At 47.5% G+C, this 12207-nt stretch overlaps 2 protein-coding genes across 2 annotated transcripts; both read right to left on the bottom strand.

The window, feature by feature from the left end:
* Positions 1 to 2665: 2665 nt before the first annotated feature.
* On the bottom strand, positions 2666 to 4297 carry LOC136193034 (ATP-dependent DNA helicase pif1-like). The gene has a single exon (XM_065981824.1). The coding sequence runs from the start codon at positions 4295 to 4297 to the stop codon at positions 2666 to 2668; it is 1632 nt and encodes a 543-aa protein (XP_065837896.1).
* A 933-nt stretch (positions 4298 to 5230) lies between these two features.
* LOC136193033 (uncharacterized) lies at positions 5231 to 5938 on the bottom strand. The gene has a single exon (XM_065981823.1). The coding sequence runs from the start codon at positions 5936 to 5938 to the stop codon at positions 5231 to 5233; it is 708 nt and encodes a 235-aa protein (XP_065837895.1).
* Positions 5939 to 12207: the final 6269 nt, after the last annotated feature.

The following is a 12207-nucleotide window of genomic DNA, read 5'->3' as shown; positions in this document are numbered from 1 at the left end:
TTCATATCTCTACGCAATAGATGGCGGAAAAGTGACCAAGAAAGGGAACCGGAGCACCATTTTAGAAGCGTCCTACATGGGTCCTCGTAAGTGAAAGACCTTAGAAAATTTAATACTAAGTCGTCATTAGGTCGTGATGATGTGCGTAAAAGCTGCAAGAAAAGAAATTAAGCTAGAAGCTATTCCATTTATGAGCTTTCGCAAGCCAAAGGTGGCCATTCAAGACGATGACGAAACGGACGACGACGCTTCCCCCTCCGCCGCCGCTAACTCTGCGGCCGCCGAGGCTCCCGAAGGATACCCCTCCGCCGCCGCTGACTCAGCCTCCGACAACGAAGGAGACCTGTCCGCCGACGAAGGACCCCCCGTTAACGCCGATGGGGAGGGACCCGCCCCCGCCGCAGCTCAGGCTGCCGCCGGCGCGGAAGTTAACACTGCCGCAGGCAAAGTCGTCGAAGGACCCCCGCAGATAACGCCGATGGGAACGGACCCGCCCCCGGCGCGGAAGTTGACACTGCCGCCGACAAAGTCGTCGAAGGACATTCCGCAGTTACGGCCGATGGGAACGGACGACCTTCCCCCCCGCCGCTCACGCTGCTACCGGGAGGGCCCCCGCAAAGGAACTCCCTCCCCGCATGACGCTTCGTTCGCGCGTCGTACCGGACGCCAAGCGCGCCAACAAGCGCGACAAGTAACTTTGCAAGCGCCGTTGCGCTATTTCCTGGGCGCCGTTGCGCTTTTTTCTGCGCCGTTGCGCATGACACTGTTTTTTTGTAGGCGTCGTTGCGCTATTTATTTCCTCATTTTTCTGTGATAATTATAATCATACTTAGCCTCGCAAGCCAGTCCCTTCTCCCTGATCTCCCGTATAAACACGGAAGGGCCTGGTACCACTCGTCTGCCTCATGGCCCACGAGCCCCGTGCGGCAGGGTGTGGCCCGGCGTGTCTGGATTACAATAACTTAGTTAGCCGACGATGACATCACACGCGCGTACGTTACTGTAGAAGTAGCTTAGCCCAGTCCAGTACTGTAAAAACAAAATGCCGAAGGTCAAAACTACACGTCCTACAAAATAACCTTCGCGTTTAGGGCTATTCCAGAGTAGTAGTAGACTCGTTTCCGCTCTGGAATAGCTCAGATTGACCCCAAACGCGAAGGTTATTTTGTAGGACGTGTAGTTTTTACCTTTGGCATTGTTTTACAGTACTGGACCGGGCTAAGCTACTTCTACAGTAACGTACGCGCGTGTGATGTAATCGTCGGCTAACTAAGTTATTGTAATCTAGACACGCCGGGCCACACCATGCCGCACCCCGCTTGTGGGCCATGACGCAGACGAGTGGTACCAGGCCCTTGTCCCCTTCCGTGTTTATACGGGAGATAAGGGAGAAGGGACTGGCTTGCAAGGCTAGCGGTTAGCTGACTGAGATGACTTTATCTCTTAGCTCCACATCATCGAAGTGGCAAAGTGGGACAGTCGTGGCGGGCAATCAGCTGCTGTTTCGTCGACGTCATCGCTATATAGCTACACTTGTGACGAAAGAGGTCTGACGCCAGTCGAAGGTCGATCGCGTTTCGCCTTTCGGTACTCTGTAACTTCTTTTCGGACTTTCCGTACGCTCGCGAACGATCTCGCGTAAGCTTTCCGTTCGAATCGCACGATTGGGGGCCCCATGCATTTTTCTCTTTCGCAAGTCGACTTGAAACTGATCCGTCAGTTAGTGCGACAGATGAGGCAGTGGAGAGGTGTCGCGAGGGCCCGGCGTTGGCTCTCTTGTGGTGCAGCTCGCCCCGATTCGCCGCTAGCCTCGGTCCCAGACCCTCTCTCGCGTCCCGGATGCTCCATTCCTGCGAGAGAGGGTCTGGTTCGGTTCGCCCCATCCACGCCCATTTGCCCACGCATTATGACGAGGGGAAACAATAGAGTTAGCAAAGAGCAGTACACTCCGGCACTCGCCCAAGACGAGTTAGTAGGCTAAAATCGCATACTCCAGCCGTTCATGCCATCGTTTGCGGGCCGTACGCTGCTTCTCCTTCGGCGGGTCTCCCCTAGGGGACCGATTCTTATCGGGGGACATACGGGTTACCTCTCTCGCAGGAACGGAGCATCCGGGATGCGAGAGGGTCTGGGACCGAGGCTAATTCGCCGCCGAAAGCGTCTTTGGGTTCGCGCACGTGTCCGTGAGTAAGAGTTAGTTAGAAGAAAGAGCGGCACTCTTTCCTTTGCATCTTGCGTAGTCGTGCCTTTCGGATACCGAGGAGTGCCAGAGAGATGCAAAAAGAAGCAGCGCTACTAATAAAATTGTAGGGCTCAATTACACCCAAAATACCCCCTGCCTTTCATCGTATTAACGCATTTAGAAGCAAAATGTTTGATTAATCTCGCCACCAGAAAAGGGGCTGAAGTTTGCATCAGAGCTCCTGACGCTGCACTGTCTAAATGCAAGATTGACAGACAAGTTTTTTTCGGCGGAACGTTTATAGGAAATCACCTTTATAGGAAATCATGTCCAGAAGGCTCTAACGATATCTTTTCCGCGTCAGTATAACACTAGCTGAATACCCTTCTTCGACGGGATGTTGCGTAGAGGATATAAACATTTGGACTAAACTTTGTATCTGTTGGCATTAAAGGCGACGGAAATAGGCAGTTGTTGTGGGATTTAGCTGAGGATTTCAGTGTAAACTACATTAGCCGTTTCGTTAGTTTCAGCTAGGATGCAGATGTTTTCGGGTGTGCTGACGCGAGAACAGGCGACGTAAAACTGTCGTTGAGAGAAACAGTGAGAAGCGAGGTACAGACCGACGGTGTTAAGTGTTTGGCCTTGGGATTTATTGATTGTCATTGCAAAACATGTTCGTACAGGAAATTGTAGACGTTTGAATGGTATTGTAGTATCTGAAGGTATTAGAGGAATTCGTGGGAGAAAGACGTGTTCTCCTTCATATTGTCCGACTGCTATAGTAGCTTCGATTACGTTGGCGCGAAGTTGTCGAACTATTAGTTTGGTACCATTGCAGAGTTTGGGTGGGTCAAGGTTTCTAAGAAGCATTATAGGAGCACCAATTTTTAAAGTGAGGATATAAGGTGGTAGTCCGGTTGGATTAAGAGAATTTAGAAATTCAGTGGAATAGTTGACTGCGTCATCAATTTTGACTGTTGTATCAATGGAGATGTAGTGTCGTTCTTGAGTGGGAATCAGTTTGAGAAGATTGTCATTTATGAGGTAAACGGATTCGTTAGTGGGAGCAAGAATGGCTCTTTCTGAAAGCCAATGAATGTCTGTGTAATTCTGGGCGAGAGAGGGAAAGACTTGGTCTTGTAATTCGTCAAGGGTCGGGGTCAGCTTTCCGCAAGGAATAGTTATTAAACCGTTTTCGGGATTACGGGGTAATTGGCCGTTTCCGATTCTGAGCAGTAGGTCTGAGTACTGCCCGGCATTTTCGTCTTGAAATCTGTGAACTCTCATGTTCTTACGAAGGTGAAGCTTTCGAACATGGGGCCGGAGAGTTCTAGATGATTTGAGGCATGCGTGAATTTCGTCGGCTCTAGTTCCTTTTTGTATGATGGGAAGTTTTTGACGAAAATCTCCTGCTAAAACAACTGTGAGGCCACCCATTAGTAAGTCGTTGTTACGTATGTCTTGAAGTGTTGTGTTGAGGGCTTCAAAGGCTTTTTTGTGAGACATCGTGCATTCATCCCAGACAATAAGTTTAGCAAGTCGGAGTAACTCCGCTTTTGCGGATGCTTTTTCAGTGGCGCAAGTAGGTTGATCAGCATTGTGCAAGTTGAGAGGGAGTTTGAAGGTGGAGTGAGCGGTTTTACCTCCTGTAAGGAGTGTGGCTGCAATTCCGGAAGACGCGACGGCAATTGCTATGTCGCTGTGAGTTCGAACTTTAGCTAGAAGAAGATTGAGAAGGAAAGTTTTTCTCGTTCCTCCGAGAGCGTCAAGAAAAACGATATGACCGGTGGATTGCTGATCTAAAAGAAGTAAAATGTTTTGGTAGGCTTCTCTTTGGTCATCTGTAAGAAGAGGTGTTCTGTTAGCGACAATTTCTTCCAAACTGTTTACGTCGTAAGCGTACTCAGCAGCAACTTCTCTTGGCAAGTCGTCACGAAGTTCATTTGTTCTGTCAGGGGAAGGAAGACCGTGTAGTGTTAGAGGCTGTCCACCGGAAAAAGATAAGATTTTGTCCTCCAAGTATATGATGGTTCTGTTAAAGATTCCCTGGTTATACGGTAGATTAGAATTATTTGTTAGAGTTCTGCTGTGACGCAAATAGTCTTCAGACATGGATTCTTGGTGAGTTTCCTATAAGGACAGAGGATTGGAAATGGAACACATGCATGTGAAGCATGATCGCAAACATGTCGCGAATTTGCTTTGGCATTTGGGTAATTGAAGCTTCTATTAGTGCTCAGTTCCAGTGATCGTCGTCTTCTAACTGGCCCCGACGTCTGCAGGCTTCTTTGTATGTGGCACATAGTTCTTCGTCAACGATCTTTAGCTTCTGGAAGGACGTCGGTCCTCGAACAGTGTGAAGAAGAAGTCGTAGGTGATAGCACTCGATGTTGTTAGGATGGACGGTGTACACTCAACAGATGGTAGAGGATTTTTTAATTTGGGGATAGTTTACAACGGATATACCTCGTTTTCGCCTTTGCCAATTTTTATTTGTCCACCTGTAGTACTTCGGAGTTTCGTTGTATAGCAAAGTTTTGGCGAAGTCGTCGTGCGTGCAAAGTGTGAAGAATTGCGTAAGGGTAGTCGAAGGAGGTGGCTGCGCTGCTCGCGATCCGGCATTTGAGACGTAAAGTAGATTCTTTGTTCATTTTCTAGGTGAACGCTAAGTTGCTGTACTGTAGGGTGGTGGTCGTGTATGGAAAAGCTAAATATTCCCACATCGCTTCATTCGTGGATATATACCGAGCAGCCTGAAAGCACTTAATTTCATCGTTTCTGTCTTGGTCTCGAACACCAAAAATGGCCATGTCTTGCCCCTTATGAATGTATTTACAGATGTACTTGACGCCCTTAATGGAACTACAAATTTCGACGTTGATGTGAGAAGCGAATGTTTGCAGAAGAAATGGATTGTACGGAACGATCCATCTGTTGTCAATTGTATGCCGATTTATTTGAGTTTCGATTCCGTCTTGATCGGGGGAGCGTCTTCGGTATTGGGGATATCCGTCTGCCGTGGTTATTGTGTGTTCCGTGAAAGATTTAGGGAACGACTTTGTGCATTTTTCGATCACTCATGCACGGACAGGTAGGATTGAGCTCTCCACAGGGACCGTGTACCATGTGTTTTTTCACTAATGCAAAAAGTTCCGGATCCGATTGGGGATCAGGAAGTTCGCCAGAGACGACAGAGTCAATGTCTCTAGGACGTATTTTCTCTTGTAGCCAAACAAGGAGATGAACGTGAGGTAGGCCGCGTTTCTGCCACTCAATGGTGTGAGCGTGGCAAAGAGAAGAACCGAAGATCTTCTGACGGATAAGTTTCATCAGATTTTTTACTTTCTGATGAAAAACTCTTGCAATTAAATCGTGACGATCTTGTGGCTTTTGATTTGGAAGGAGTTCTTGACTGATTTCAGGCCAGTTTGGGTTGCATGTCATAGTGATAAAGAGATCAGGACGGCCGTAATATTTTACGTACGTCATAGCGTCTTGAAGTCGTTCATGCATGTATCTTGGGCTACCGACAAAAGTTGAGGGAAGTACAATAAGTTGCCCAATGGCGTCTGGATTTTTATCGTTCTGAAGAGCTTGTCTAAGGTGAATGTAGTCGTCGACTCGTAGAGTTTTTTGATTGTATCGGAGAAAGGAAAGTCTTTCCGACTCAATTTTGGCGTACATGTCAACAAAAAACTGCTGCGACAACTTGCCAGCCAAATGTAGAGTGTTGAATTCGTTCTCGCGGCACATTGCCCTGTAGCTGTAAAACTGGAGAGGACTTATTCGCTTTTCGATGTCTTCTTGTCGTGTTTTTGGATCAACTTGCCAGATCTTGAGGTAGTAACCGTCTTCACCGCGAGGGAAGAGTAAAGAATATTGTAGAGGGTCGTATAAACGGTGAGTTTCGTTCACTCTTTTCAAACTTCCATTCCTTTGGGATAGGACGATGTCTCTGAAGTTTGCCTCAGTTCCTTCTACTATAATTGCTGCTACTTCAGAAGCAGAGGGAGCGTTGTAACGGCGAGGATGTTCACCTGTAGGAGTTTTGTCGGCACGAATGATAATTTCATGGTCTTGCAAACATCTTGTTCAGCGGCAGATCGAAACATCTGCATGTGTGGGTTGTTTTCGTGAAGCATGTGTTGAAGATATAAGATAGTCGCGTGATTGAGCATAGCAGGTAATCTTTGAGAGTCAATGTGCTTCGCGTACAGGATCGTCCATAAAGTATATTTGTAAAAAGGACGGCTGAGATCCTTGGTCTGGCATTAGGGAACCTAATCTGTGGTAAACTTGCCCTTGGATTTTAAAAGTGGGCATGAAACCTGGTTCTAATATTCTTCTGTCAGCTCCAAATGAAGTCATATGAAAACAGGAATTGTATTTTCGTATGTTGCCTCTAAAAGAAATAGCTTCACGATCGTCTTCGCAGAGATAACGTAAAAGAGGCTGTGGAGGGAGAAGAGGAGGTAGATTGACTTTTCCTGAAGAGCAGCAGATGGATGGAGCCTCGCCGCGCCATCTCTTTGCTTGGCAAAAACGACAGACGACGTTCATTGGACCAACGTTGCCAAGGGTAAAGGAAGACGTAGGATTGTGGCTGAAACCTGCGGTCGTTCGCCTCGGATAAGGATCAGACGGTGCGTTCGATGGTTGGTCTCCTTCATCTTCACTAATGGGTTGGTCCTCTTCATCTTCACTAATGACAGATGTAGGAGAGGAACATCTACTTGCAACGGGAGAAACTGGTGGTGGTAGTTGGTCTTCTTCATCTACACTAACAGAAGATACAATAGGAGGGTAAGATCTAGCTGCAACGGCAGGAACTGGCTGTGGTGGTGGTGGCTGTTGCGGCGGTGGCGGTGATGGTAGGGGTGATAGAGATCTAAGAGGCATACAGTGAGAAGGGGAGGAAGCTGTTTGATATGCCGTTCTTGATAAATCGTTACGACGTCTCGTTGCACGATTTCTTTGACGATTTCGTTCTAGGCGCTCTTGCGTTTTGGACTGGGACTCTTCATTTCGATATCTCCTGAGCCGCTTTGCTGGGGAAAGCTGATGAGACGGTTTCTTTCTTTTTGGTGGCATCTAGGTGATGGAAGTAAAAATTAAAGATGAAAAAATGAGCTGCGTCAGCAAAAGGATAAAGAGAGTTTAGAGCGATCTAAGAAGGTAAGTGTCGCTACAGCCTGAGTGTAACGACGGATATAAGAGTGGCGTGAAGGACACAACGCCACTGAGAAACGTTGGCACAAAAGGTGTGCCACAATACGATCACGATGGCGAGACAAAACTTGTCTCACAGAATATTCGATCTAAAGATGAAGAGCCATCTTTCGGCATGCGAACGGAATTGATAAAAAAAGAACGAACGATATCGAGAATGATCGCAATCCCGTCGAAAAGGGCATCGATATAATTCTGAAGAAAGACCGTATTATAGCCGAAAATGTCCAATTGGGACCTCACCAAAGATTTCGACGAAATGAGAGACGAAGTCGTTCGAGAAAGCTTCGGAGAGAAGGCCGAAACAGAAGGTGGCAGGTTTAATGCACGAAATCGATGCGTTGTCGACTCGAGCTCTTGACGAAACCGTAGGATCCCGGAGTAGGGCAAATCCCGGATTAGAGTTTTATCAAATTAGCGTGATAAATGTTGAAATCATGATATGCAGACTTATATATTCGTTTATCAGCCAACGGGCTGGTACGGAATCATGCGCCCAAAAGGCGGCAACAAACGGAAAAAATTTTGATCAAACACATGCAGTAAGTGGCAAATAGCCTACAAAAATGCCGAGAAGGCATCGAAAGAACTGTTTGTAAATGACTTTCACTGGCCTGATATCTTTGAACGTTTCGGAGCTTGATCTTTATCGCTATCGATGTCGCTGTCATCACGGATAATAAAATAGAGGGATTAGAAACGCAAGTACGCTAGTGGGCTAGATGCGCGACACGGTCACGTGCCAGTAATTCCCGGACGTAAATGAGAAAGCAGTGCCGCTACTGCCGCTACGTGACACTGGCGGGCACCCTATATCAGCTAATATCATGCAGACATTTACTCTAGCGTTAGTTTCTTTGGACCATCCCCGTCTAATTTTCCATTTTCCAATGGTTTCAATCGATTCTTCCAAATTAAATTTCACTGTTTACTGGTGGCGTCTAATTGAAGGCCTGTCAGATGCAATGGCATCTTCTTGCCCAGCAAACTACTGTATTATGCCCCCGCAGGTCGAACCTTTCCTCTGCCCGCCGCTTGAGCTCGACATTTTTTCAACGCTTTTTCATCTTCGACCCATGCTATTGCAATGCCGAACACACTAGAACAAAGCTAGATGGATAAGGTCATCAGGCGGCTACACTGAGAGGGTGCTTAGTTTAGCTAGAACAATCCCAGAAAGTTAGCCTGAAAATTTCGATAAAATGGTCCCTAACGGGCAAACACGAAGAGGAATCTACGCCAAAACACGAAAACACACAGTGCAGTAAGCAATTCTAGCAACAGTTAACGTTTTCTGTCGTCCGCGACGTAGATCGAAGACGGGATAATCCCAGAAGTGCTTGCGAGGGCGAAAAGCGTGGAAATCGACGGTATCGGCGGCTAAACCGAAGGAAAATCAATCACAAATACGTTTACTAACATTCTGGCAGCGATTTTGCAGTGAAATAGACAGCACAGAGGGTGTCCTTTTCTCTCAGTAGCACTGAGAATGTACGTGGGACGGACGAGACTAAGGGGGCGTGCCGTGTCACGCATCTGTATGACGAACATAGCTTAGCGCACTGGCGTTTCTAATCCCTCTATTTTATTATCCGTGCTGTCATCATGCTGCGGCGAATTGGACTTCTCGCACGCGAACGTAAGGAAACGCATCGCTTTCGGAGGTTGCTTTGGCGAACTCGGCTTCTCGCATCGCGAAACGCTGACGATGCGTTTGGCTTTGTTGTAGAAAAGACCAAGAGGAGGCGTTTGGAAAAGAGAAAATTTGTCAATCAATTCAATCGGGGCGTTGCAGATTGATTCCATGACTGCCGAGTCGGCAGTAAGTTGAATATTAAGCACGGAAGAACTCTGAAGAGTGAGTAGAGCGGTAACTTGATGTCCGCAGTGATCGGTTTGGGAAATTGTACGGCAAGACTGACATCGAGCGAACGCAGGTTTCGTCTCGATTTGAACTGCTTTGCCGGTCTTGCAGCCGCGACACAGAAAGTACGACGTGAAATTTGATACGCCAACGATTTCAGCTTGACTCATTGCCGTGTCAGCTTGCGAAAGATTAAAATTGCCCGCCACAACATCGCCCAACGGGTCAATGCGAACCATGCGGCTTCCGTTCTTGGGCGTATACAGCGTATACTCTCCGGAATCGAATTTCACGGAGAGTCTGAATTCATAGGACAGGCCGACGCGAACTTGCTCTGCGGCTTCTCCCCAAAGTGTGATAATCATAGCGGTTGCTTCGTCTGCGATACCGACCTTTCTCACAGAAACATTGTTGGTGAAGGCCTTCGAAATAGCGGACATGTCCAACACCTTGGCCTTGACGTCGACAATTTGCCCTGGAACCTGCAAGACGATTTCTTCAAGACGTATTGTTTTGGGAACGGAAGGCTGGGCGTCCAAATGCGTGTCGACTTTGATTTTCTGCGGCGACTTGAGAAGGGCGGTACTTTTTTGGATTATCACTTCCATAAATTTTCCAATTTTGTTACGCTGAACGGTAACGTCCGCAAAAGAAATCGTTTCGCCTTTTCAAGAAAATTCTTGAAATAGAGGATATTTGCTGGGAATGAAGCACACGAATCTGACGCCGCCTGATTCGTCGACCAGCCACCCATCAAAATATTTCACGCTGCCTCGGACGTGCAGTTCCGACAGCAAATCGATGTTCGCATAAAGACTTGCCCTGTATTCTAAAAAAATATAGAGGTAAGCAAACAATTTTTGGGATAAGCATGCATACTCTTCGTCGAGTCGTAAATGTCGGCGATCTTTGAGAAACGGTATACGCTGTAGCGTTCGTCATAATCAAAATCAACAACAAAACTACGCAGGAAACAGTTGCAGAAAAATGCACAAAACCTCACCGGCAGACTTACTCAAACTTATAAGAGGCAGAAATGAAGAAAGAAAGGCGGCGCCGGTGGTCTCACAAACAACTTTTGTCTGTAGCAAGAGGTCGCGGTTACTCCATGCATAGTAGATGAGTTCGATCGAGCGCATACCGACACGCGACGCTCGAAGGTGTGATCGCTGTTAGAGAACAACGACGACGGGTGGAAACGACGTGTGGAACCTGTTAAACAGAGAGATGAGAGGTGCTTGCGCGATGAATTCGGCTTGCGGGACCAACAAAGTGTCGATCGACAGTTACCTCGCGTGAAAAAAGGATCGTCAGCCAGAATGCGGAAAAGAAACTATCGATGTAGGAGAAGATAGGAGAAGAAATGGCCCGATTGTCGGGGGAATGCGAGATATAGGCGGGCCTCGAAGTCGGGAAAGCCCATTGGTTAACGATAAAATACAATTAGCGACGCGCGAAGTCGATTGGCTACTAAAGAGAATCTTATTAGTGACGTCGCATGTATCGGTACTATTGCCCGGATGCGAAGCTACTGAAAGAGTTCGGCTTGTGGGACCGACAAAGTGTCGATCGACAGTTACCTGGAAGGATCGTGAGACAGAATGCGCAGAAGAAACGATCGATGTTGGCGGACGAATGCGAAATATAGGCGTGTCTTGAAGTCGGGGAAGCCCAAAGACAATCTAATTAGTGACGTCGCGTCGCTACTGGGAGTAGGTTCCTTTTGGGGGCTCCTCAAGCAAAACCGACGCCGGTGTGAGTTGCGTATATCGAATCAGAATGTCCATGCGGAGAGAGAAGTCCGTCGCCTACCTACTTACGGAGCCATAGCTGCACATACACTCAGGAATGCACTTCCGCTCTCATCTTAGTAGTGTAGATTACTAGTACCTGTTTTTAACAAGAAACATCGACATCATATGCAATTCCGTCAGTCAGCTCTTCTTTGAGGACAGGGAAGTCGCATCTGAAGCGGAAGCTCTGTGGAAAAACTCAAACTTGTAGTCAGGTTAGTACTACTACGTCCACCATTCGCCCGACGTCGTTCAAAAGTCACTAAACTTCTAAGTTTCGTTAGAGTGACTCCTAGTGTATATAGGAAGATGTCCGCTTGGTAAAATCGCCGCTTTACTTCTCTTACAACGATTTGGAGTCGCTTTTCCTGTCATCTTCGACGAAACGTTGCGCCTTACCTGCAGTTTTCTTGGTCATTGAACAAATTTTGCGAGGAAGAGGCAAGCTTGTAGTCTCTATTTGTGTAGGCGGAATGGCGCGCACTTTTTTTTCAGCGAGTCATGGCCTCTATTTTGACGTCCGTTTGTGGCTTTTAAAAAAGTCGGTGTTTCGGTCCTCCACCCGCTCCCACCACCCACCACCTACCCTCCACCTCCGATTTACCTACCACCCACCCTCCACCACCGATTTACCCACCACCCACCTCCCACCACAGATATGCCCACCACCCACCCTTCACCACAGATATACCCACCACCCACCATCTACGGCAGAAATATATATTTTTTCTGCACACAATTACCCTCCGCCACATCTCCGCCACCACGACTTGCTGTGTAAGCCAAAAAACAGACCCTATACGCGATTATTTTTGGCTTAGGACTGCATTTCTCGCTAGCGACGCTTGTGAGAGAGGACTGGGCATGCGCATGATGTAATGCCACTGGGCCACTGTACGGAACACCCGTGATGTACCATAGCTTCGGCAATAGGTGTCATCTATACCTCCCCTACTGATGACGCCGTGTCGAGTATGCATGACTACTTAATCGTACCAACGCCATTATTCGAATGGATTAGCCACTGTTCTGCAAGCTAAGATAAACGTTGCCGCGCCTTCTCTCAGCAAAATTTACCGTAACCTCGCTGAAGGCAAATACAAGACTTAGTAGTCCCTCGCTTGAGCGACCCCTCT

This window comes from Oscarella lobularis, chromosome 11, assembly GCF_947507565.1.
Source record: "Oscarella lobularis chromosome 11, ooOscLobu1.1, whole genome shotgun sequence".
Lineage (NCBI taxonomy): Eukaryota > Metazoa > Porifera > Homoscleromorpha > Homosclerophorida > Oscarellidae > Oscarella > Oscarella lobularis.
This window is presented reverse-complemented; position numbering and strand designations above follow the sequence as displayed.